Source organism: Oncorhynchus masou, chromosome 23 (genome assembly GCF_036934945.1).
Source record: "Oncorhynchus masou masou isolate Uvic2021 chromosome 23, UVic_Omas_1.1, whole genome shotgun sequence".
NCBI lineage: Eukaryota > Metazoa > Chordata > Actinopteri > Salmoniformes > Salmonidae > Oncorhynchus > Oncorhynchus masou.
Window position 1 is genome coordinate 55,007,218 of NC_088234.1, and position 24,986 is coordinate 55,032,203.

Genomic DNA, 24,986 nt, shown 5'->3' on the forward strand with positions numbered 1-24,986 from the left:
AGTGCGTCCTGTGCTTGTCTGTAACAGGCCTCACCTCCTATGTGACTTGAGTGCACGCACGCCAACACCTCAGGGCGCAGAGACCGGGGAATTAACGACTCTCTGACCTTTGAATATTACTCAGTTTTGAACACTGAGCTCCTCTTTGACTGCCCATTCAATAAAACTGCTATATAATTTATACTGAACAAAAATATAAACGCAACATGTAAGGTGTTGGTCCCATGTTTCATGAGCCGAAATAAAAGATCACAGAAATGTTCCAGATGTACAAAAAGCTTATTTCTCTCAAATTCCTAGCACAAATTAGTGAGCATTTCTCCTTTCATCACGGCCCGATCGGTTTCACCTGTCTTTGTGCTCATCTCCACCACCCTCCAGGTGTCGCCCATCTTCCCCTATGTATTTATACCTGTGTTCTCTGTTTGTTGCCAGTTCGTTAGGTTCGTAGAACCTACCAGCGTTTTGTTTCCCTGATCCCGCCTGTTCCTTGCTCCTGTTTCCTGGTTCTGACCGTTCTGCCTGCCCTGAGCCTGCCTGTCGTCCTGTACCTTTGCCCCACTACTCTGGATTACTGACCTCTGCCTGACCTGACCCCGCTGTCCTGTACCTTACACCCTCTCTGGATTATTGACCCCTGCCTGCCTTGACCTGTCATTTGCATGCCCGTTTGAGGAATAAAATGTTGTTTCTTCAACACTGTCTGCACCTGGGTCATACCTTAAAACATGATACCTTTGAAAAGATAATCCATCTACCTGACAGGTGTGGCATATTAAGAAGCTGATTAAACAGCAATTTGCAGTTTTGTCACACAACACAATGCCACGTCTCAAGCGTGCAATTGGCATGCTGACTGCAGTAATGTCCACCAGAGCTTTTGCTAGAAATGTAAATGTTAATTTACGTATGATATGCCGCCTCCAACGTTGTTTTAGAGAATTTGGCAGTAAGTCCAAACGGTCTCACAACCCCAGATCACGTGTAACCACACCAGCCCAGGACCTCCACATCTGGCTTCTTCACCTGCAGGATCACCTGAGACCGGAAAGCTGACTGTCTGTAATAAATCACTTGTGTGGGGAAAAACTCATTCTGATTGGCAGGTCCTGGATCCCCAGTGGGTTAAAATGGTTAATTTTGGCATGTTGGATTTACAGTTGAAGTCGGAAGTTCACATACACCTTAGCCAAATACATTTAAACTCAGTTTTTCACAATTCCAGACATTTAAGCCTAGTAAAAATTCCCTGTTTTAGGTCAGTTAGGATCACCACTTTATTTTAAGAATGTGAAATGGCAGAATAATAGTAGAGAGAATGACTTATTTCAAATGTGATTTCATTCATCAAATTCCCAGTGGGTCAGAAGTTTACATACACCCAATTAGTACACTGCTCAAAAAAATAAAGAGAACACTAAAATAACACATCCTAGATATGAATGAATGAAATATTCTTATTAAATACCTTTTTCTTTACATAGTTGAATGTGCTGACAACAAAATCACACAAGAATTATCAATGGAAATCAAATTTATCAACCCATGGAGGTCTGGATTTGGAGTCACACTCAAAATTAAAGTGGAAAACCACACTACAGGCTAATCCAACATTGAACGTAATGTCCTTAAAACAAGTCAAAATGAGGCTCAGTAGTGTGTGTGGCCTCCACGTGCCTGTATGACCTCCCTACAACGCCTGGGAATGCTTCTGATGAGGTGGTGGATGGTCACCTGAGGGATCTCCTCCCAGACCTGGACTAAAGCATCCGCCAACTCCTGGAAAGTCTGTGGTGCAACGTGGCATTGGTGGATGGAGCGAGACATGATGTTCCAGATGTGCTCAATTGGATTCAGGTCTGGGAAACGGGCGGGCCAGTCCATAGCATAAATGCCTTCCTCTTGCAGGAACTGCTGACACACTCCAGCCACATGAGGTCTAGCATTGTCTTGCATTAGGAGGAACCCAGGGCCAACCGCACCAGCATATGGTCTCACAAGGGGTCTGAGGATCTCATCTCGGTACCTAATGGCAGTCAGGCTACCTCCTCTGGCGAGCACATGGAGGGCAGTGCGGCCCCCCAAAGAAATGCCTCCCCACACCATGACTGACCCACCTCCACACCGGTCATGCTGGAGGATGTTGCAGGCAGCAGAACGTTCTCCATGGCGTCTCCAGACTCTGCCACATGTGCTCAGCGTGAACCTGCTTTCATTTGTGACGAGCACAGGGCGCCAGTGGCGAATTTGCCAATCTTGGTGTTCTCTGGCAAATGCCAAACGTCCTGCACGGTGTTGGACTGTAAGCACAACCCCCACCTGTGGACGTAGGACCTTCATACCACCCTCATGGAGTCTGTTTCTGACCGTTTGAGCAGACACATGCACATTTGTGGCCTGCTGGAGGTCATGTTGCAGGGCTCTGGCAGTGCTCCTCCTGCTCCTCCTTGCACAAAGGCGGAGGTAACGGTCCTGCTGCTGGGTTTTAACCCTCCTACGGCCTCCTACACGTCTCCTGATGTACTGGCCTGTCTCCTGGTAGCGCCTCCATGCACTGGACAAGCCATGACGACATTTTATGGAATTTTCCAAGCTGTTTAAAGGCACAGTCAACTTAGTGTAGGTAAACTTCTGACCCACTGGAATTATGATACAGTGATAAGTGAAATAATCTGTCTGTAAACAATTGTTGGAAAAATGACTTGTGTCATGCATAAAGTAGATGTCTTAACCGACTTGCCAAAACTATAGTTTGTTAACAACAAATTTGTGGAGTGGTTGAAAAACGAGTTTTCATGACTTCAACCTAAGTGTATGTAAACTTCCGACTTCAATATTTTTGTCCAGTATAGTATAGCAAACGACATACAAGTGTACCAGTTTACCTCTAAACTGCTACAAGGGTAATGCTTGAATGCCGACACTGCTGCTCCCAGCCTGTTGCTTGAATAGCATGTCACATTTCCGTGGTACAATGGATAAATAAGGATCTAAAAGGGGACTTATTTAAAGGCGGTGTCATGAACGATACTGCAACCGTCAAAGGTGTTATGACTGGTTCATAAAGGTGGTGTGCATACCCCCTTCAAATAAACCATTTGTACCTGTAAACATGTATTACAAGCTTGGCCAGCTGAACAGCGTAGAAGAAACATGCAGCTATGAGAGAACACACGATTTTATTCTATTAAAAGAAACAGACATTGAATTAATTGGCCCATTTATCTGTAACAGTCTGGATGATGTAAGTATAATGTGAATTGGTCGATAAGGGTGGATGGAATAACTGCTTTCACTTCAGAAAAGGGGTATGTCGTATCATAATTATAATGTACTCAACCCGTTGTACCAGTCCCAAGAGCATCCAATGCAAGAACAATACGGCTCATCTGTCACTGATACATCAATGTCCTTAGTAATGATACATTGGGTCTGAAAGAATCCTATGCTTAATTTTCACAGGATCCATTTAGCTTATTTTCTTTGCCAGTAACCAATTTTTTGTACCCAATTCAACTGCCTGCGGGCACGTAATAAAATGCAGGGTGCATCTCAACAATGTTAAGTGGCTGCCTCACCTCATCTCCTTTCCTCACTGTTTCCACTGATTGGAAAAGGTTTGGTTGACTGGTGAAAAGCAATAAGTATCAGGTCTATTGGGGGATTTGCTTTCACCTGTCCAGTTCTTTTATCAGTTAAGATTAGTGCTGGTTCTGGGTGGCTCAGTAGGTAGTAGTGCATGGTGCTTGCAACCCATGGATGATGGGTTTGATTTCCCACTGGGGCCACCTATACAAAAAATGTATACGCGCATGGCTGTAAGTCAGTTTGGATGAAAGTGTCTACTAAATGGCACATTTAACTGTATACAGTGCATTTGGAAAGTATTCAGGCCTCTTGGCTTTTTTCACATTTTGTGACGTGGCCTTATTATAAAATGGACAAAAAATAATAATTCTCATCAATCTACACACAATACCCCATAATGACAAAGCGAAAACAGGTTTGTAGATTTCTTTTACTAATGTATTCAGAGTAAAAAAACACACCTTATTTACATAAGTATTTGCTATGAGATTTGAAATTGAGTTCAGGTGCATCCTGCTTCCATTGATCATCCTTGAGATGTTTCTACAACTTGATTGGAGTCCACCTGTTGTCAATTCAATTGACTGGACATGATTTGGAAAGGCACACACCTGTCAATATTAGGTCCCACAGTTGACAGTGCATGTCAGAGCAAAAACCAAGCCTTGAGGTCGAAGGAATTGTCCATAGAGATCCAAGACAAGATTATGTCAAGACACAGACTGGGGAAGGGTACCAAAAAATGTCTGCAGCATTGAAAGTCCAATAGAACACAGTGGCTTCATCATTCTTAAATGAAAGAAGTTTGGAACCACCAAGACTCTTCCTAGAGCTGGCCTCCCGGGCCAAACTGAGCACTCGGGGGAGAAGGGCCTTGGTCAGGGAGGTTACCAGGTCTCTCTTTATGTAGTGTTGTCTCTCTTGTTGTGTCCTATATTTATATTGTATTTATTTTTTATCCCAGGCCCCTGTCCCCTGCAGGAGGACTTATGCCTTTTGGTAGGCCGTCATTGTAAATAAGAATGTGTTCTTAACTGACTTGCATAGTTAATAAAAAAAATAAAACCAAGAACCTGATGGTCACTCTGACAGAGCTCCAGAGTTCCTCTGTGGAGATGAGAGAACCTTCCAGAAGGACAACCACCTCCGTAGCACTCCACTAATCAGGCCTTTATGATAGAATGGCCAGACAGAAGCCATCCGCTTGGGGTTTGCACATGACAACCCGCTTGGAGTTTGCCAAAACGCACATAAAGGACTCTCAGACCATGAGATACAAGATTCTCTGGTCTGATGAAACAAGATTGAACTCTTTGGCCTGAATGCCCAACATCACGTCTGGAGGAAACCTGACGCCATCATGCTGTGGGGTTGTTTTTCAGGGGCAGGGACTGGGAGACTAGTCAGGATTGCGGGAAAGATGAACGGAGAAAAGTACAGAGATCCTTGATGAAAACCTGCTCCAGAGCGCTCTGGACCTCAGACTGGGGTGAAGGTTCACCTTCCAACAGGACAACGACCCTAAGCACACGGCCAAGACAATGCAGGAGTGGCTTCGGGACAAGTCTCTGAATGTCCTGAGTGGCCCAGCCAGAGCCCGGACTTGAACCCGATCAAACATCTCTGGAGAGACCTGAAAATAGATGTGCAATGACGCTCCCCGTCCAACCTAGCAGAGCTTGAGAGGATCTGCAGAGATGAATGGGAGAAACTCCCCAAATGCAGGGTTGCCAAGCTTGTAGCGTGATACCCAAGAACACTCAAGGCTGTAATCGCTGTCAAAGGTGCTTCAACAAAGTACTGAGTAAAAGGTCTGACTACTTAAGTAAAATGTCATATTTCCATTTTTCTTAAAAGTGCAAAAATTTCTTAAATCGTATTTTTAGAATAAGTCTAACGTAACAAAATGTGGAAAAAGTCAAGGGGTCTGAATACTTTCTGAATACGCTGTATATTATCAGTGCAGTAGGGTGGAAGGCAAGGGGGAAAAAACTACTTAGACTATTGAGATGCACACAAAGATAGTCTCTCAGCCAGTCTTTGTCTTGACTGCTTCCAGTCCCGTCCTCCTCTTCAGATTGGTGAAGAGCAGCAAAAAGTTAACCACATAGGTTGAGACGCAGACCACGCAGAAATCTCCCAGAATGAAGGCAAGTACTCCGGCTAGGTACAGCGATCCAGCCATGGACACCCAGGAGGCCAAGACCAGGAGGAACGCTGCCCTACTGGACACAGACTGACCTGTAGACACAAGAGACAGTGAATGTTGGTTGTTTGTCCCAAATGGTAACCTATTCTCTATTTGGTACACTATTTTTGACCAGAGCCCTATGGGCCGCCATAGGGCTTTGGTCAGAAGTGTTGCAAAACGGGAATAGGGTGCCATTTGGGATGCAACCAGTGAGTAAGGAGACATTATAGCATCCCTGCATAACATAAAATAAATCTACAAATTTGAATTCAATTCCCGGGGCTTTCAGGCTGATCACGTCACTGTTCAGACAGCCTAGTTATACTGGCAATATAGAAATACAAGTTTATATAATTCAATGCAAATCCTTTAGTACATTTTGTTATACTAACTGCATTAATTCCAAAAAATGTAATTCCAATTCTAATATTCTAACAGTCTAATACCAATCCCATAATTGAAATTCTTGAATTCTCATTAAGTGGAGAATTTATGTTGAGTTCAATTTGAATTTCAACCATCTTCAAATTCAAATTGAACTCAATGTAAATTCTCCACTGAGCAAATTCAAGAATTGAAATTGAACCCAACCCTAGAAAGCACTTGATAAGAAATTCTCATGTACGACCTAGTGATAATTCAAAATAATAACCACTAAAATATATATGGACCCCCAACCCAGTAAGATTAGCTGTCATCACAGTGTCAGCTAATGACAATCCAAAGGGGGGTGACAATTGGTCAGTTGAGCTGTATTGTGTTGGTCAAAAGTTAGCCTAAACTGATCAGAAACAGACATCTCAACTCACAAGAGAGTAGCCTACATAGAGTATTTGACCTACCCAGAGCCAGTTGCAATGTGTAGAAAATGATCCCCAGCAGACTGTTGGGTTGATTCAGTACACTGTCTTTAGCAAAGAAGAACTGTACAAGCCCAAAACCACGTCCCCATCTGTCAAAAAAAAAGAGGCAAAACAACGCTTTGTCATGCATAATGTGATAAGTATGATACAAGCATGGCATTGTGTGGCATCAGTGCAGCTTTTCAATTAAAATTGATTACTGTGACTGTGTAGGCCTATTTTTAGAAATACTACAATGCACTGTATCCTATCTGTCATGTGTGAATTGTTTGTCTAATCTGAATGCCACAATTTAATTCAAGATTCTACCAAAGACTAAACTACACACCCAAGCTATAGAAAATAATAAGTAGGCCATAACAGCGATATAAAAATAGACTTTCTTTGGTATCATCTTGACTAAGATTCACCTAACAAAAAAAAGTAAATAATTTAAAAGCCAGCATGTGTTGCAGGTCATCAAAATAAACAAAAACAAAAAAAATGATAAGGACCTGCGCAGTGCAATCAGTGCTGCCCAGATAAAAATGTAGGATGTACGTGGCATTGAGAGGGGGTGGGTGGAGATTCTACAGGAAGAGGCGAAGCGAGAGGTTTTACGAAAATAACCACGAAGTGAGGAATTTTTTTATTTGGTAAACAACAAATGTAATTGCTAATTTGCTACGTGAGGCTTATTTGATCGAATAGAAGGTTCGTAATGCTTCGGTTGTTACAAATCCCCTGATAACAAGACGCACGTGTCATTTCAGCAATTTAAAAAAACTACTTTATATCGGAGTTGTGCCCCTTGTTCACTCGCGTATCTGCCCTGTCATTGGCTAGAATGGTTCCACCTGATCTCTCCTCCCGACTGCCTTCCATCTTCGAGGACATGTATTTCCATTGTTAGAGTGGTCACTCGACTCTTTGAAATAATAGATTATTTTTATCTATGAATTATATGAACAACGTTGTCTATTCGTATGCTACGGAACTGCGATAATTGTGTTTAGCACGCTGGTTGAGTTATAGAAGTGCATTCATTGCCCAACATCGCACAAGATATAGGCCTAGGCTATTACTAAATATGAAAACGGCTTCAAAACATACCAATAAACTATAGGCCTATGCATGAAGAAAATACATTATCCACTATTTTACCTCGAGGTGAAAACTTTAGAGCAGCTCACAGAATCTCCTAGGTCGCACATCGCCCGATACTCAGGGTCCCTCTCTCGCGAAATCTCAACGTGCAGAGCATAGAATGACAAAAACAAACCGAAGATACAAAGAAACAAACGTGTTTTTCTCTCCCATTTGGGAACTCCACTGCAACTATTCGATGCCATGTTCTATTGCCTTTCAATTAAGTTATTCGAGCCTACTACGGACAACCTTTTCAATCCCGGCTGGTCGCCAGTCAGAGAGTCGGTGTGTGTCGTGAGCAAACATTTTGGAATCAACGGGTTGCCTTCAAAATAAAAGTCCCCCATTGAAACTGATACAAACGGTGAGAAGTTGTGGAATCATGCCACAATTGGCCTAGATATTGCTATACAATGTTGGAATGTTGTTATATAAATTCAACACAACTGTAAACAATTCAAATTAATCCAAGAGCTAATATTTGTGTAAACTATATACACTGAAAAAAATATAAGCGCAACATGTAAAGTGTTGGTTTCATGTTTCATAGGCTGTCATTGTAAATAATAATTTGTTCTTAACTGACTTGCCTAGTTAAATAAAAAATATAAAAAATGAGCTGAACGAAAATTGCAATTGGCGTACTGACGACAGGAATGTACACCATAGCTGTTGCCAGAGTATTGAATGTTAATTTCTCTACCATAGGCAGCCCCAAATGTCATTTTAGAGAATTGAGCAGTACATCCAACCAGCCTCACAACCGCAGACCAACTGTATGGCATTGTGTGGGCGAGCGGTTTTCTTGATTTCAACGTTGTGAACAGAATGCCCCATGGTGGCGGTGGGGTTATGGTACGGGCAGGCATAAGCTACGGACAATGTACACAATTCGATTTTATTGATGGCAATTTGATTGCTCAATCCATAGGTTGGGCTGTACATTGCAATATGAATGTTCAATACACAGATTGACTAGTGAGCTAAATGTAGCTAATTTCAGTAGTTTTAGAGTCCCACAATAAGAGCTAAGGCACTAATATTTGTGTCAACTCTACACAGTTGTGTTCTGTGAGTGTCACTGAGTAGGCTGATACCCCATTTCATGCACAATCCATATGTTAGGCTGTACTGTAACCCTTCCTGGTTAAATAAAGGTTAAATAAATAAAGTATGCCCCCAATGCAAATATGTGAGATTTCAACTGATTTTCACTTTTCGGTGGGTCAAATTAACACACAATTGTCTTGTTAAATGTATATAACATCTAGTCCAATTGTGGCATGATTCTGCTATTTTTATCCGTTTGCATCAGTGGGGACTTTTATTTTGAAGATAAATCATCGATTACACTATCGTTGCTCACGCTGATATTGTTCACAACACACTGGTAAATTGGACGGCAATGCAGATGTTACGCCAGAGGTGGTACAGAACTCCACAAAGAAAATAAACATTCGCATGCCATGGCCTCCAGGGTGCGGACTTTGATAGCTGTAGCAGAGATGTGGGCCGTTTACACAGCCTACACTTCGTTTGCTTTTCACATGAGGGGGGGGGGGGGGGCGCAGCCAACTCTTTTATTCAGGCACAAAATCATTGATTGGCTCTTACGATTTACGTATTAAATGATTAGGTGTAGTTGAAGCAGTATTGGTGCATGGGTAAAATCACTGAAAAAGCCAAGTCAGGAATAAAAGCCTTATTACAACCCGTCTTGTAATAACTGCATTGTTTGCTCTATAACCTGTTACTTCATATGCCATGACACCGTGATATATAGGCCTAAGGCCGAGACAATAAGAAGACACAGTGGCAGAATAAATTAAACAACAGTTTTGGTTCTTCACTAAACCGGAGAGCAACATCAGTCGGTGAAGTCCAGAAAACATATTTAATGTAACAAACCGTTTACATGACCTACAGTATGGCCAAGCAAGTTAAAGTTTCCGAGATTTTCGGCCAACTAAACAACTATTGATTTAGAACCAGGGAGAGTTACTGCAAGTTGCAAAGAACTGGCACTGCCTCCACTATTCCTGCGCCATTTCAACTGCAACATCATCTAATCACCTATGCTTAGTTTAAAACAGTGAAAAACTATTTGTCCAAACAAAGCTAAATATGACGTTGCTGTCCATGGTACTGATTTCTGTATGTACAGGTAGTGTTGACTCACCTTACTTGTAGAGAAACGTCAATGCCATCCTCCTCTTTCATGTTGCCTAAAAGGTCTATGACTATGTCATACAATACACACTTTTAGTTTTTGTTGTCCAAGGTTACCTGCCTATAATGCCAGGCCAGCTAGTTTATTTGTATTTTTGTACCTTTATTTAACTAAGCAATTCAGTTAAGAACAAATTCTTATTTACAATGACTGCCTACCTTGGCCAAACCCTAACGATGCTGGGTCAATTGTGCGCCACCCTATGGGACTCACATCCAGTTATGATACAGCCTGGGATCGAACCAGGGTCTGTAATGACGCCTCTAGCACCGCTGTGCAGCTCGAGAGTTAACTACATCAAGCTACATGTTGAACTTCAAGCCTTTCAGGCCAGGGGCATAATGTGTGTATTTATGGTTGGATCCAAATTGCCATTATATCATTGGCCAGTACAGAGAATGAAGTCCAAATATCTATCTCCATCCACAGTTAATGTAGGAAAGGGACAATTTTAGCTAGCTAGCTAGCCACAAACAAAAGGAGATGCAACAATTCCATTTTTGTCTGATGTGAATGGTGTGAAGCTAAATCCAAGCTGTCTTCCCTTGACACTTTTTTTGGTGCTCCAGGACCATTCACAGTTGAGCTCGCTCAGTTTACCTCAACACTGATTGGTTATTTTATTATTTTTTATCAAGGGAGGCCAAACGCTCACCGGCTTCCCTTTATTCAACGCTATGGGCGCCAGCAATATCATATAATTTTTCACCAGACAGCACCCATTCAGCCTTGCGAATTGAAGGAAAATGATGAAGCACAGAGACGAAATATACATTATTTTGTTATTTTTCGGGTCCATCCATGAATACACGCCACTTAGTTGATGTGACGGCAAGTAGATCAGGCAAAGGAGCTACGAGCGTACTTTAGCGGGAAATTATGCTGAATATAAAGTTTTTCGCTTTGCAATTGTTTTTATAAAAAGCAGTTCTGATTGTGGCCGCTAGATGGGGCAAAATATCCATGTTTAACACACACACACAGTAGCAGTGTAAAGTTAGTACACTAGCTACGTTTTATACAGTGAGTGGGAACTCATCCAACCCAGCATAACAAGAGGATAGGCTGAATCAATGAGCTCCTGTGTGAAGAAAACTTGAGTAAGTTGCACTGGTTGCAAGCTGCCAAATATACATGTAAACGTTTATTCGAGACAAAGTTTTGGTAGCTAGCTATAGTTAAAGCCTTGACGTGAAGCTGGCGAACAGTTGAATTGCATTTGCTAGCTAACGTTTACCTTTCAAAAACCCTTCTGATCCGTAGCAGTTAGCGTCTATGAATGGGTTAGCTACAGTTATGCAAATTAGCTAACTAGAGCTAGTTGTCAGAGCTCATTCTGTGCCAGGCCAGTAACGTTACTTAACTACGTTAGTGAAGGAGAACAAAGTCCGTCCGCTGCATTCTGTGTTTCACTAGTTAAGTAAAGCAGTAGTTTGCAAAGTAGAACTATCACTACACGAGAAGTGTGTTGTGTTTTTAGCTGCTAAGCTAGCCTTATACTTCCTAAATAAAAGCCACAATTCGTTATAACGTTTGTTTAGCCAAACGACTACTACTTCTTCGGTGGAGTTTATCGGTGGTTGGCATCCAACCTCGTTTTTAATTTAACTAGGCAAGTCAGTTTATAACAAATTCTTATTTACAATGACGGACAAACCCGGACGACGCTGGGCCAATTGTGCGCTGTTTATTTGACTCCCAATCACGGCCGGTTGTGATACATTTTGTATTCGAGCCAGGGTGTCTGTAGCGACGCCTCAAGTACTGAGATGCAGTGCCTTAGACCGCTGCGCCACTTGGGATTACCCCCACCTACTGTACTGGATTGTGGGCCAGAGACTGGGAGATACTAAATCCAGCCAGCCAGCCCCATTTCTTAAAACAAATATTTGAAACTGTATCTAATGACATTCTACTCAGTAAGCTCCTTTATACAAGGATCTAATCCTGAATGCTGATTGGTTAAAACCGAATTCCAGCTGGTGTCTATTCCACAAGTTACCACCTGCTAAATCTATGACCTTAAAATGCCTATTTACTCTGTTCCATCTGACTGCGCAATCCACTGTCTCGTCAGCCCCACCCAGGCACTTTATACACTTGATCTCCACTATAAAAAGCATCTGGACATTATCTCACATTTCTTTTAGACTAACATTTAGTTTTCAACAGTAAAGATTTGTATTAACCTTATTGTCTGTCTCCTCAATATTTGCAACATTATTTCAATATTCAAATTCGATCTCCAGCTCCGGCATCATTTTTATGGATATTTATACAAAGAAATGTAATTTGAAAAAAGGTCAAATGAAACAGTGCAGCTAGTTTGCAGTCTTTCCAGCTTCAGTTTGAAGGGATTGTGTTTGCTGTGTTGTTGGCTAGTTCCTCTGAACAACAGTGTCCTGACCAGTGAGCACATTTTCTAAACCAGGCGAAATTGCACCTCATAAGCTCCACACAAATGTCACTAGAAAACAGCTTAAACAAATGCAAATTCAGCTACTTTGCTGTTATTCTGGCTGCACTTTATGACGTGACTGTAAGTTAGCCGTAGTTGCCTAGCTAGAAAGCATGGGATAAGAACTAGAGGTCGATCGATTATGATTTTTCAACGCCGATACCGATTATTGGAGGACCAAAGAAAGCCGATACCGATTAATCGGACGGTTAATTTTTTTATTTTTTATTTAAATTATTATTATTATTATTTGTAATAATGACAATTACAACAATACTGAATGAACACTTATTTTAACTTAAAATAATACAAAAATATAATCAATTTAGCCTCAAATAAATAATGAAACATGTTCAATTTGGTTTAAATAATGCAAAAACAAAGTGTTGGAGAAGAAAGTAAAAGTGCAATATGTGCCATGTAAGAAAGCTAACGTTTAAGTTCCTTGCTTAGAACATGAGAACATATGAAAGCTGGTTGTTCCTTTTAACATGAGTCTTCAATATTCCCAGGTAAGAAGTTTTAGGTTGTAGTTATTATAGGAATTATAGGATTATTTCTCTCTTTACCATTTGTATTTCGTATACCTTTGACTATTGGATGTTCTTACAGGCCCTTTAGTATTGCCAGTGTAACAGTATAGGTTCCTTCCCTCTCCTTGTTCCTCCCTGTGCTCAAACCAGGAACACAACGACAACAGCCACCCTCGAAGCAGCGTTACCCATGCAGAGCAAGGGGAACAACTACTCCAAGTCTCAGAGCGAGTGACGTTTGAAACACTATTAGCGCGCACCCTGCTAACTAGCTAGCCATTTCACATCGGTTACACTAGCCTCATCTCGGGAGTTGATAGGCTTGAAGTCATAAACAGCGCAATGCTTGACGCATAGCAAAGAGCTGCTGGCAAAATGCACAAAGTGCTCTTTGAATGAATGCTTACAGCCTGCTGCTGCCTACCACCGCTCAGTCAGATTATATGCAACGCAGGACACGCTAGATAAACTAGTTATATCATCAACCATGTGTAGTTAACTAGTGATTATGATTGATTCATTGTTTTTTATAAGATGAGTTTAATGCTAGCTAGCAACTTACCTTGGCTTACTACATTTGCGTAACAGGCAGTCAGTCTCCTTGTGGAGTGAAACGAGAGGCAGGTGGTTATAGCGTTGGACTAGTTAACTGTAAGGTTGCAAGATTGAATCCCCCGAGCTGACAAGGTGAAAATCTGTCGTTCTGCCCCTGAACGAGGCAGTTAACCCACCGTTCCTAGGCCGTCATTGAAAATAAGAATGTGTTCCAAACGGACTTGCTTAGTTAAATAAAGGTGTAAAAAAAATATAATATTTTTTAAGTTGGCCAAATCGGTTTCCAAAAATACAGATTTCCGATTGTTATGAAAGCTTGAAATTAATTAATCAGCGATTCCGATTAATCGGTCGACCTCTAATAAGAACATTGCCAGCCATTATGGGAATGGAACATTTAGAACGAACAACTGGGTTGCGTCTCTAGCAACCGAACCGATAGAACGAACGACCAGCCGGCTTAGGTAAAAACCCTAGATTTGGGTCGGGACTATATCTTGTGGAAGGATGAAATATTATGAATAAATTCATAAAAATGTTCAATCATTATTTGAATATGTTGGTAAACCGTTGTATTAAAGTGATACAGCCGTTGTTTGGAGGATATTTTGGCACAGTTTGCCAGTCACACTTTCCTGTTGGATGGTTTCCTACAGTATAACATTTATACATGCTCCACTGTCTCTGTTTCCTGGCAATAATCACACTTTCCTGTTGGATGTTTTCCAATAACATTTAAAGTCTTATTCAACCGGCTGTGTCCCACCCGTAGTCTTGTAAAAATAGCCTCCTCTCTTCCTGCCGCCCTCCCCTCCCTGACTTATCTCTGTATTTGAGATATATGTTTTCCCTTAGTGTCCCTATTCCACTGCTCCTGCCATCTCTGCACCATCACTGTCCATATCAAAATTTTTGCCTTGCTCATTGAAACTACAACATCCCCACTACTAAGTGCTTGTTTAGCCAGTACACCAGCTACCTCGTTCCCCTCCACCCCCACATGGGCTGGGACCCAAGAAAACGTGTCTGCATACCTATCTGTCTCACCCTGCCATGGGTTTGTAGTACCTCATACAGCAGGTCTTGTCTGCTATGTGAGCTAAAGGACTGCAGACTCATCAACACTGCACATGAGTCAGAGCAAGTAACTACTCTGTCTAGCTTGCCTTCTTCCAACCACTGCAAGGCCAACAGTACACCCATCAGCTCCACCATATATACAGCCAGGTGATCTGTAATAGGTTTCCTGACCGCCACCCCACTTTCCTGCACTACAAATGCTGACCCAGTGTGTCCTGTCCTAGGATCTTTTGAGCCATCAGTGTAAATGGCCACAAAATCCTGATATACAGTATCCAGAAGTCTATTAATAAACAAATCAGATGGATCAAACCAGTCACTATCTTTCTGTAGTCTCTCCAACACTTCTAGATCAACTACTGGAGGTGGGAGTAGCCATGGTGGGTTCACAGTAATAGCTACCGTGAGGCTAAACTTCCTTCCTTACAGTCCCGTCTCTCTTTGCCTGAGTATCACCCATCCACCCAAAGCTCGTGTTCTGTCCTCGCTCATGTTCCCAGCATGCCTGTAGAATTCCTTTTGCAGGATGAGACACCCAATGTCCCTGTAGGTTGACCCAATAATTAATTTCCAGCTGCTGTCTCCTAATCTGCAATGGCATATCCCCCATCTCAATCTGTAGTCCAGACACTAGGGAGGTCTGAAACACCCCACTTCATATTCTGAGTCCTTGCCCCTGTATGACATCTAGTCTTTCCAGTGAGATTTGGGCTGCCGAATTATACACTATACTGCAGCAATCATCAACTCGTTTCAGTAGCGGGACAATTTTATTATTAGTATTTTTTTCTTCTTGAGTGGATTGTCGGGGGTCCGGATGATAATAATTACAAATAATTTGTAGACAGCAAATTGACCGATAGAAGCACAAAGGATATGTTTGACTAAAACGTAATAATTTCAAACCTTGCTTACATTTCTATATGATTACATGTTTCTCTTTATTATCCATGGGAATACTTGAACAGATTTCTTAAATTAAAATCACTTGGAGCTGATTTCTTGGTGTTTTTAATCTGTTATATACAACAACAAAACAGCAACAAAAAATACAACTACAAAAAAATACAGCTACAATAGTAATTTACAACATTAACAATGTCTACACTGTATTTCTGATAAATGTTATGTTATTTTAGTAGACTATTTTTTTTGCTTTTCTTTCAAAAACAAGAACATTTCTAAGTGATTCCAAACTTTTGAACGGTAGTGTGTCTGATACAGTTGAAGTCGGAAGTTTACATACACCTTAGCCAAGTACATTTAAACTCAGTTTTTCACAATTCCTGACATTTAAACCTAGCAAAGATTCCCTGTCTTAGGTCAGTGAAAATCACCACTTTATTTTAAGAATGTGAAATGTCAGAATAATAGTAGAGAGAATTATATATTTCAGCTTTTATTTCTTTCATTGCATTCCCAGTGGGTCAGAAGTTTACATACACTCAATTCGTATTTGGTAGCATTGTCTTTAAATTGTTTAACTTGGTTCAAATGTTTCGGGTAGCCTCCCACAAGCTTCCCACAATAAGTTGGGTGAATTGTGGCCCATTCCTCCTGGCAGAGCTGGTGTAACTGAATCATGTTTGTAGGCCTCCTTGCTCACACAAGCTTTTTCAGTTTTGCCCACAAATGTTCTATAGGATTGAGGTCAGGGCTTTGTGATGGCCACTCCAATACCTTGACTTTGTTGTCCTTAGGCCATTTTGCCACAACTTTGGAAGGATGCTTGGGATCATTGTCCATCTGGAAGACCCATTAGCGACCAAGCTTTAACTTCCTGACTGATGTCTTGAGATGTTGTTTCAATATATCCACATCATTTTCCTCCCTCATGATTTCATTTATTTTGTGAAGTGCACCAGTCCCTCCTGCAGCAAAGCACCCCCACAACATGATGCTATCACCCCCGTGCTTCACTGTTGGGATGGTGTTCTTCGGCTTGCAAACCTCCCCCTTTTTCCTCCAAACATTCCTTTTGGCTACATTCATCCTGGTCCCTCGGCATCATTCAGGCACACCAGGTATTTGATTTCTATCAGATTTTCAATCACTTGGCCATTTCCATCTACCACTAGCACCCCTCCTCTCAGCCACACCACCACCACTACCACATTGTCCTGTTCAATACCCTTGCCCTAGCATCCTGTAATGAAGTCCTTACCCCCTGCCCCTACGAACCACTGCACACAGTGCATTCGCAAAGTATTCAGACCCCTTGACTTCCACATTTTTGAACATTACAGCCTTATTCTAAAATGGATGATCCTCATCAATCTACAATACCCCAAAATGACAAAGCAAAAACTGGATTTTTGAAAATGTATTACAAATAAAAAAACATACCTTATTTTGAAATATCATCTTTACATACTGTAGATAATTTTTTACCTGGTCTGGATTACAACCAAATTATGCTATTGCGTATTGGATCACAAAAAAATGTAACTTTAACATTATCGTGTAGTTTTCCAATAAAATGGTCTGAAGTGTACATACTCGGTACTCATATCCCAAAATAAATAAATGATCTCACTACAAAACATTTTTAATAGAAAGTTAGCAAAAATAGATAACATCTTGATACCATGGATATGAAAATACCTGTCTTTTGGTGGAAACATCTTCACGATTTAACTCTTTAGTCTTGTCCCACTTTACCTATTTGCTTATGGCCTACACTTAACGACTTGTTTATTTAAATGATATGAGCAAGAAAATATTTGTAACGTTAACTAGCGAGCCAGCCAACTAACGTTAGCTAGCTAACAGTACACTTTAACTTGACATTAGGCTTATGCAGTTTTACTACGCAATACATTTTTAAAGCTGCATTAGACAGGATTACCTAGATATACTGACCATCTCAAATAGACAGAATGGTGCTAAATGGCAAACCAATCCATACTCATCTCTCAGCATGTCCAGGCCACTCATTATCTCAGCCAATCATGGCTAGCGGGAAGTTTAGTCTTTTTCTGTTGCTAAACTAACCAGGCTCGTAATTTAACAATTTTATTCGTATTTACAAATGACATACACGTTTGTAATTACGGCACATAAGTTCACGTTCGAGAAGGCATTTCTGCCACACAAAAAAACACATTTTGATAAAAAATAAATAAAGTTTGTTCAAACGTTTTTCCTGTGACGTAGTGACCCGTGACATGTGCCTACTTTCCTGAAACGGGTCACATTTAGTCAATTCTTTGAAAGCTAGCCAAAGTTAGTTTGACTAGCTTAGCCAGATTTTTAAATGTCAATTTACCTGCTCAGGAGGCTAGTGTTTTATTAACTTTCTCTGTCAGTGAATCACATTTTTGAATCATGTTTATGCATGATTGTCTCATTTCAAGTAACTAGCTGCAGGCTCAAAGAAACATTCAATCATATACTTTGCATAGAAACCCAAATAAAAGTATGAAGATAGAAAGATGTGTGTCATGAATGCTAGAGTGGAGGTTTAAAAACCTACAGCTGCATATGCATATTTTGCCAACACAGCATATCCTGCACGTATATGTAGTAACCAACAAGGTGTTAATCAAAACAAAATATATTTTATATTTGAGATTCTTCAAATTGCCACCCTTTGCGTTGATGACAGCTTTGCACACTCTTGGCATTCTCTCAACCAGCTTCAACTGGAATGCTTTTCCAACAGTCTTGAAGGACTTCCCACATATGCTGAGCACTTGTTGGCTGCTTTTCCTTCACTCTGCCGTCCAACTCATCCAACCCATCTCAATTTGGTTGAGGTCGGGCGAATGTGGAGCACAGGTCATCTGATGCAGCAATCCATCACTCTCATTCATGGTCAAATAGCCCTTACACAACCTGGAGGTGTGTTGGGTCATTGTCCTGTTGAAAAACAAATGATAGTCCCACTGCACAAACCAGATGAGATGGTATATATATGCAGAATGCTGTGGTAGCCATGCTGGTTAAGTGTCCCTTGAATTTTAAATAAATTGCAGTGTCGTCAACAAAGCACCATCACACCACCTCCATGCTTTACGGTGGGAAATACACATGCAGAGATCATCTGTTCACCCACACTGTGTCTCACAAAGACACGGCGGTTGGAACCAAAAAATCTCCAATTTGGTCTCCAGACCAAAGGACAAATGTCCACCTGTCTAATGTCCATTGCTTGTGTTTCTTGGCCCAAGCAAGTCTCTTCTTCATATTGTTGTCCTTTAGTAGTGGTTTCTTTGCAGCAATTCGACCATGAAAGCCTGATTCACGCCGTCTCCTCTGAACAGTTGATGTTGAGATGTGTCTATTACTTGAACTCTGAAGAATTTATTTGGGCTGCAATTTCTGGGGCTGATAACTCTACTGAACTTATTCTCTGCAGCAGAGGCAACTCTGGGTCTTCCATTCGTGTGGTGGTCCTCATGAGAGCCAGTTTCATCATAGCGCTTGATGGTTTTTGCGACTGCAATTTTCCGTATTGACTGTCCTTCATGTCTTAAAGTAATGATGGACTTTCATTTCTCTTTCCTTATTTGAGCTGTTCTTGCCATAATATGGACTTGGTCTTTTACCAAATAGCCCTATCTTCTGTATACCATATACCACCCCATACCTAGTCACAACACAACTGATTGGATCAAATGCATTAAGAAATTCCACAAATGAACCTGAAACAAGTCATTCCATATGTGTTATTTCATAGTTTTGATTTCTTCACTATAGAAAATAGTCACACAAAAAAATTATCCTTGCATGAGTAGGTGTTCTAAAACTTTTGACCAGTAGTGTAGCTTGCATTACAATCAACTTGGCAAAATGTATACAATGTGCTATGCAATAAACCAGAGGAGTTCTCAAAAGTCAGCAGTTGCCTAACCTTCTAAAAGTTGACTGCCAAATTATTTCCAATCCATTATGAGTGAGTGTGATGCATATTTTCCATAATGTATGTTTCATGCAGGGGTTGGCACCAAATTATTTTTGATCAGTTCCACTGTTCCGACCAACAAAATAAGGTTCTAAACAATTTAGAATAAAAAAAATACCGGTTTCTATCGTTCCTTTTTAAACCTCTACATTTTTTATTTTTTTTACATTTAGCTTGACGTTAAATTACTTCACCAATCAGTGTGGATAGAGCAGCTATCCACACTGTGGAGCGAGTAAGCGATTTTAAAGAAATATAATAATAAAGAAATATAGGTAAGTCGTTAACAGCAAATTGTATTTTGCCGTAACAGCATGATTTAATCATAATAAAAGAGAAACAGGCAGTTTGCTGCCAGTCACAGTGTAGAGCACGAGATGCAACAAATGTTGATGGTGAAGAGAGCGATGGACGCTTGCCTTGAAGCGCTGGGCATCATGTTATGACATGCATTATCTGAATTAGGCCCACAGAATTATACCTACAGAGAAGAGGCTTCTATGGAGGAACTTTGAATGTCTTTGAACTTCTTGGTTTAGCATTTTGTAATTGTAATAAATAAATCCAAGGCGACTGATGATGCAGTTGGTGATACAGCCCGACAGGATGCTCTCAGTGGTGCGCCTGTCAAAGTTTGTGAGGCTCTTAGGGTCCAAGACTAATTTCTTCAGCCTTCTGAAGTTGGACAGCTGCTGTTGGGCCTCCTTCACCGCACTCTGTGTGGGTGGACCATTTCACATTGTCAGTGATGTTTATGCCGAGGAACTTGAAGCTGTTCACCTCCACTGCGGCCCTGTCCATGTGGATGGGGGCGTGCTCCTTCTGACTGGGCTTTGCTTGGAGGGCTTTAAAACACCCTATTACACTTGTGTTGTGTTGCCTAGTATTTAAACAATCCAATAGAACTTCTGTTGATTTAGTGAGAATACTACCTTTTCTGTTTCTATAGCTAACACTAACCAACGTGTTAGGCATGTGATGTAGCCTACTCTTGCATCATATGGTCTTGCATCAAGTACTGCCTCGTGTTTATGATGGACCACATCATCCAATTTACAGGGAAACTGTTTATCAAACAGTGTGCAAAGCCCAGGCCTTTTGTAAAGCATGGCAAAAATAAAACTAAGCTCGCTGGCAAACAGAATTGAATTGACCTGTACATTTAATTTACACAGTGGAGTGCCAAGCCACGGATATTGCAGATGCAAATTGTCAACTCGGGATGTCAATTTTCCTGACTTACCAACTCTCATTAACCGGGTAACAAACGGTTGAATTTGTTCCAAATATTAAAATGGTGACCAACATAAAATACTATGCGTGCATACAAGAAACATACTTTTTACATTATAGAGCTTAATTGAAACATGCAATAGCATCAAGCCAATTGTCTCACAACCGAAAGGCTAAGTTATTGAAAATACAACTACTGTAATAAGCAGCCAATGTAAAACATAATTTCAAACATTTGGCAAAATGTAATTCTCTGTTCTACGTGGGGCACCTGATCCATATGTGACAGATGAAAATCTCCTTTAGAAACTTAAAGAGAGGGAATAAAGATGCAACAACTAGGATGGGTTGCTAATATGATAAGGATTGTGCCTCTGGCTTCTGGACAACTAAAGAAAGTTGATATGAAAACCAATAGAACAGGAGAGAAATAGTGGTTTCTATGGTTGGATTTGGCTCGGCTGGCTATTTTGATACAATGTAAGACATGCCTCATAATATGAAGTAAAACGTCCAGGTTTCAAACAATGAAGTATCCTGTATGTTTTCAAAATGCATGCTGCCTCCAATTGCAAGGTGGTGGGTGACATGCGTGCCTACCGTATTGCCTATGCACTAGAATAGCTAATGGATGACGGGCTTCAATTAGGAGTTGAGAAACAAAAATGGTAGCTATATAAAGCTGGGATCCTCTTGTTAACCGTGGCTATGTTTTTAACATGCGATTGCATTTAGAATTGTTGCGCAATGACTCAGATGTTCTGTCTGACAGGTGATATTTTTCCGCTCAAAGGCTCAGGAATTCACAAGTGCATACTGACATAAACACACGCCATGGCAGTATAATGTTGTTATAGTTTATTTTGAGACTGGCCGGCTATGGTTTTAACAATATTTTGTGGGTGGACTGAAGTGCTTGACTTGGTTGTTGGTCGATTCCTGTGTGAAACCCCACCAAACTGCAGATAATGGTGCATGCCAGCAGGAGCGTGACCAGGCTTGTCGGTAGCATTGTCTTAACTGTCTGTTAGTTAATTTGTGGACCTTTTGGTCTGACTTCACCAGGCGTGCTGAGACTGAGCATATTGTGAAGGAGAGGCAAATACATATTTAAAAAGATATATCGCCTAAAAGGCCTAGTCTGAGCAGAACGGCAGAGTGAGAGACTGGTGATGAGATCGTTCCATTTGATTTCAATCACTCTTTGACCGCACCCCTTTTTGATTTGAACGAAACTTGCCGTACATATTTGCGCATGGTGGAAGTGGTCAGAAAATGACTTTTTGTACCTGGATGCCAAAACATTCAAGAGCATGCTGTGTGTCAATTGATGGCGGGCACAACACACAATCACCTCAGATTATGTAAATTAGGATCTAAGATAAAATGTAGAATTTTTCAAGAAATGATCAAATAGTTTGACAAACCTGAATAAGCTTTTAAACGATATCAAACACAACCGTTTATCTTTTCCAGTGATGAAGACATGGATGTCTCATTGTATGGCTGGGAATGCAAAATGTGTGAACTTTCAACACCTCTATCTAATGAATGTTTTGGCATTCAGGTTCACAATGCCACTTCTACCAATGGCAAATATGTATGTAAAGTTTTGTTGAAATCAAAGTGGTACGGTCAAAAAGTATTGATATCGACAGTCAAACATTGAATAAGATTACTTCCCAAGCAAAATCCAATTTCTTTTACTCCTTGACTTTAGAAGGTCGTAGCTCATAGAGACAAACCAAAGATATTCCAATGTGCATCAGTTGCATCTTCCTAGGGCATTTTATCACTTGTTTCTAGCCTAAAAAGCATCATGGATTTATGCATTGTTTTAGATCAGTATAAACATTTTTATTACATTTTTACCCCTCAAATCAAGGAATGTCCCCCCCAGTTGGACTATTCTCTTCACTGATTGCTCTGCTAGAACGCAGAGTAGGTGCCTGGGACAAGAATCTTTACTCTTAATAAATATTAGGCTTGTCTGCCGCAATCTTAACAAACTCATTGCAGAATCTTTTTGTGAGACTGGAATTAATTTGACCTATTCGAACTAGTGAAGAATGTTTAGATGAAAGTCGCACAAAGTTGACCTTCGCCCTCCCTTACTCATGATGACACAGTAGGTAGCCATTGTTCTTCATCACAAGCCACTTCACTCCCTTACCGTTCCGTCATTCTCCTGTCTCACTTCCCCAATGATCTCCTTCTTTTCTGTCACTTTCTTTCTCCCTCCCTCTCTACACCTCTCCTTTTGTTCTGTTTTATTGCCCAGCCGTTGGTTGCCAGTGGTGGACAAAGCCGCTCTCTCGCATTATACGAGGAATGAATGTGGACACTGATGTTTGAGTTGGGACCAAGCCCATAGTCCATGATCTGCTTCACCCCCCTTGACCTTCTCTTATTTGACCTTTCTAACATGGTGGTTCTGTAGTCTGTTGCTTACCCCCCTCTTCTCTGTTTTTGAGCTCTCTCTCGTCACACATGGAAAGCCTACTTTCTATGTTGCCTGACAGTCAAAGTGTCAGTTGGATTTAGAGGCCTCGCATGTTGCAATACTATAGAAATCTCCCCCTGAAAATCTTATGGTACTCTTGTGTAAGTGTGGACGTACACATGCTCCAGTCACTGTTGACCAAGATGCATCTCCAGCTAGTCTGAACCTCCCCTTCATACACTCTTTAAAATCAATGTTTAGGATCAGCCCTGACAGAGTTTCGTCAAGCGTCTGTGCGTGTGTCTACTGAAAGACTCCAGGGGCTGCGGGGGCTAGCCCTGATGTCGTCAGCCCTTTACACAATGCACAACAAGCAGGCCTTTTGTCCCAGCTTTGCCCCTATCCTCCCACACAATGCTCATAATGTCCCAGCCTCTTTATCTGAGGCAGAGGTAGGGAGAGAAAGAGGGTCCTTTATCGTGGACTAAAAAGGTCTGTTAATAACTCCAATTCCTTCAATCAGGAATTACAGCAATGTATACAGTATTATGCCCCCACAATTTTTACTTTGAACTGCATGTCTTAATCTTTCACCAGTCTTTGAGTTGGAGAGCTGATATCTGTAATACAATTTTATCCACCAGGAGATGTCAGTGAGTTAGTTGGCTGGCTGCTTAGTCTTTGGGTTAAATAATGCTCACCCCAGCTCCTCAGAGTATTTGATTGTTGTGTTGATGACTGAGCTCCTGGACTGTACTGTAAATGAAATTGTGTTCTCAGTCCGGTTACCTTCTAGGAAATTAATGAATAACTTAAGTAGACCTGGGATAATAATTCTCAGCTCTGATTTTGTGGAGGTAAAAGAAGGAAAGGCTTGGGAAGACTGCAAAGGCTTACCAGATGTGAATGAAGAGCCGGAGGGAGGAGAAAAAAGGAGCAAGAGGGGGATGGTAGAATGGGTGACCGAGGGAAACTGATTAGGCTAGATGGAAAGGGATAAAGGAGGCGGGGTTGAAGTTTGTCACATGATCCCGAGTGTAGCCAGTACCAGGGGGCAGAGTAGCAGAGAGGCAGGCAAGGCTTTCTAGCACTAGACCGCAACTCTTCAGTACCCCCTCTCTCCTCCCTCCAGGCTGTCCTCCATCTACCCTCTTCCCCTCCTCTCTCCCGGCCCCTGGGCCAGGGAATGTGCCGGCTGGGAGATGCCTTACGTGGATCGGCAGAACCGGATCTGTGGCTTCCTGGACATCGAGGAAAACGAGAGCAGTGGGAAGTTCCTGCGTCGCTACTTCATCCTGGACACCCAACCGGGCAGCCTGGTGTGGTACATGGACAACCCTCAGGTAACACAGAACGACTGATGGCTAGCATTAGCTGGGTCATTCTCACAAAACTGTCATTTTTCACTACTGGGATTAGCATATGTTCTTATCTATTTCATAATTATGTTTATTGATCAGATAATATGCATTTGACCACAATTTCCACAACATTGTCATTACTGCATCAGTCCAAAAAAGTAATACACAAATCAAATTCAAATATTTTTCAACATTGCTCCCCTAATGAAAAGACCTGAGGTAAACATAAAACCAAATAAAATAATAACATTATTATAACTTTAAATCAGACTTTTTCCTGAACTTGAGCTTCTTTGCCGTTTCGGTAATGAGTGTTTTGAACATAAGAACCCCATTCTGAAGGCATATAAGTGAATAAAATAACTTTTACTACTCCAGATGATACCTCATAGGTGAATAAAATGTTATTTAAAAACT

General features: G+C 41.2%; 2 protein-coding genes across 8 annotated transcripts in view; one reads left to right on the forward strand and one right to left on the reverse strand.

Moving 5' to 3' along the window:
• Window positions 1–3,160: 3,160 nt before the first annotated feature.
• vkorc1 (vitamin K epoxide reductase complex, subunit 1) lies at window positions 3,161–8,069 on the reverse strand. The gene is made up of 3 exons (XM_064932567.1): window positions 7,786–8,069; window positions 6,622–6,731; window positions 3,161–5,829 (listed from the first exon to the last, which is right to left on the reverse strand). Exons 1-3 carry the CDS (start codon window positions 7,971–7,973, stop codon window positions 5,618–5,620), a joined length of 510 nt encoding a protein of 169 aa, XP_064788639.1. The 5' UTR covers window positions 7,974–8,069; the 3' UTR covers window positions 3,161–5,617.
• The window catches only part of LOC135511065 (pleckstrin homology domain-containing family A member 1-like), a 35,928-nt gene continuing 18,139 nt past the window's right edge, over window positions 7,198–24,986 (forward strand). For 5 of the 7 annotated variants that reach the window (XM_064932564.1, XM_064932565.1, XM_064932563.1 and 2 more), the window contains exon 1: window positions 23,930–24,551. In XM_064932564.1, the coding sequence (XP_064788636.1) occupies window positions 24,411–24,551 (141 nt within the window). In that variant the 5' untranslated portion in view covers window positions 23,930–24,410. Of the gene's footprint in view, window positions 7,258–11,013; window positions 11,101–23,929; window positions 24,552–24,986 lie in introns of those variants that run through there. The other 2 variants (XM_064932561.1, XM_064932560.1) reach the window with 2 other exon arrangements.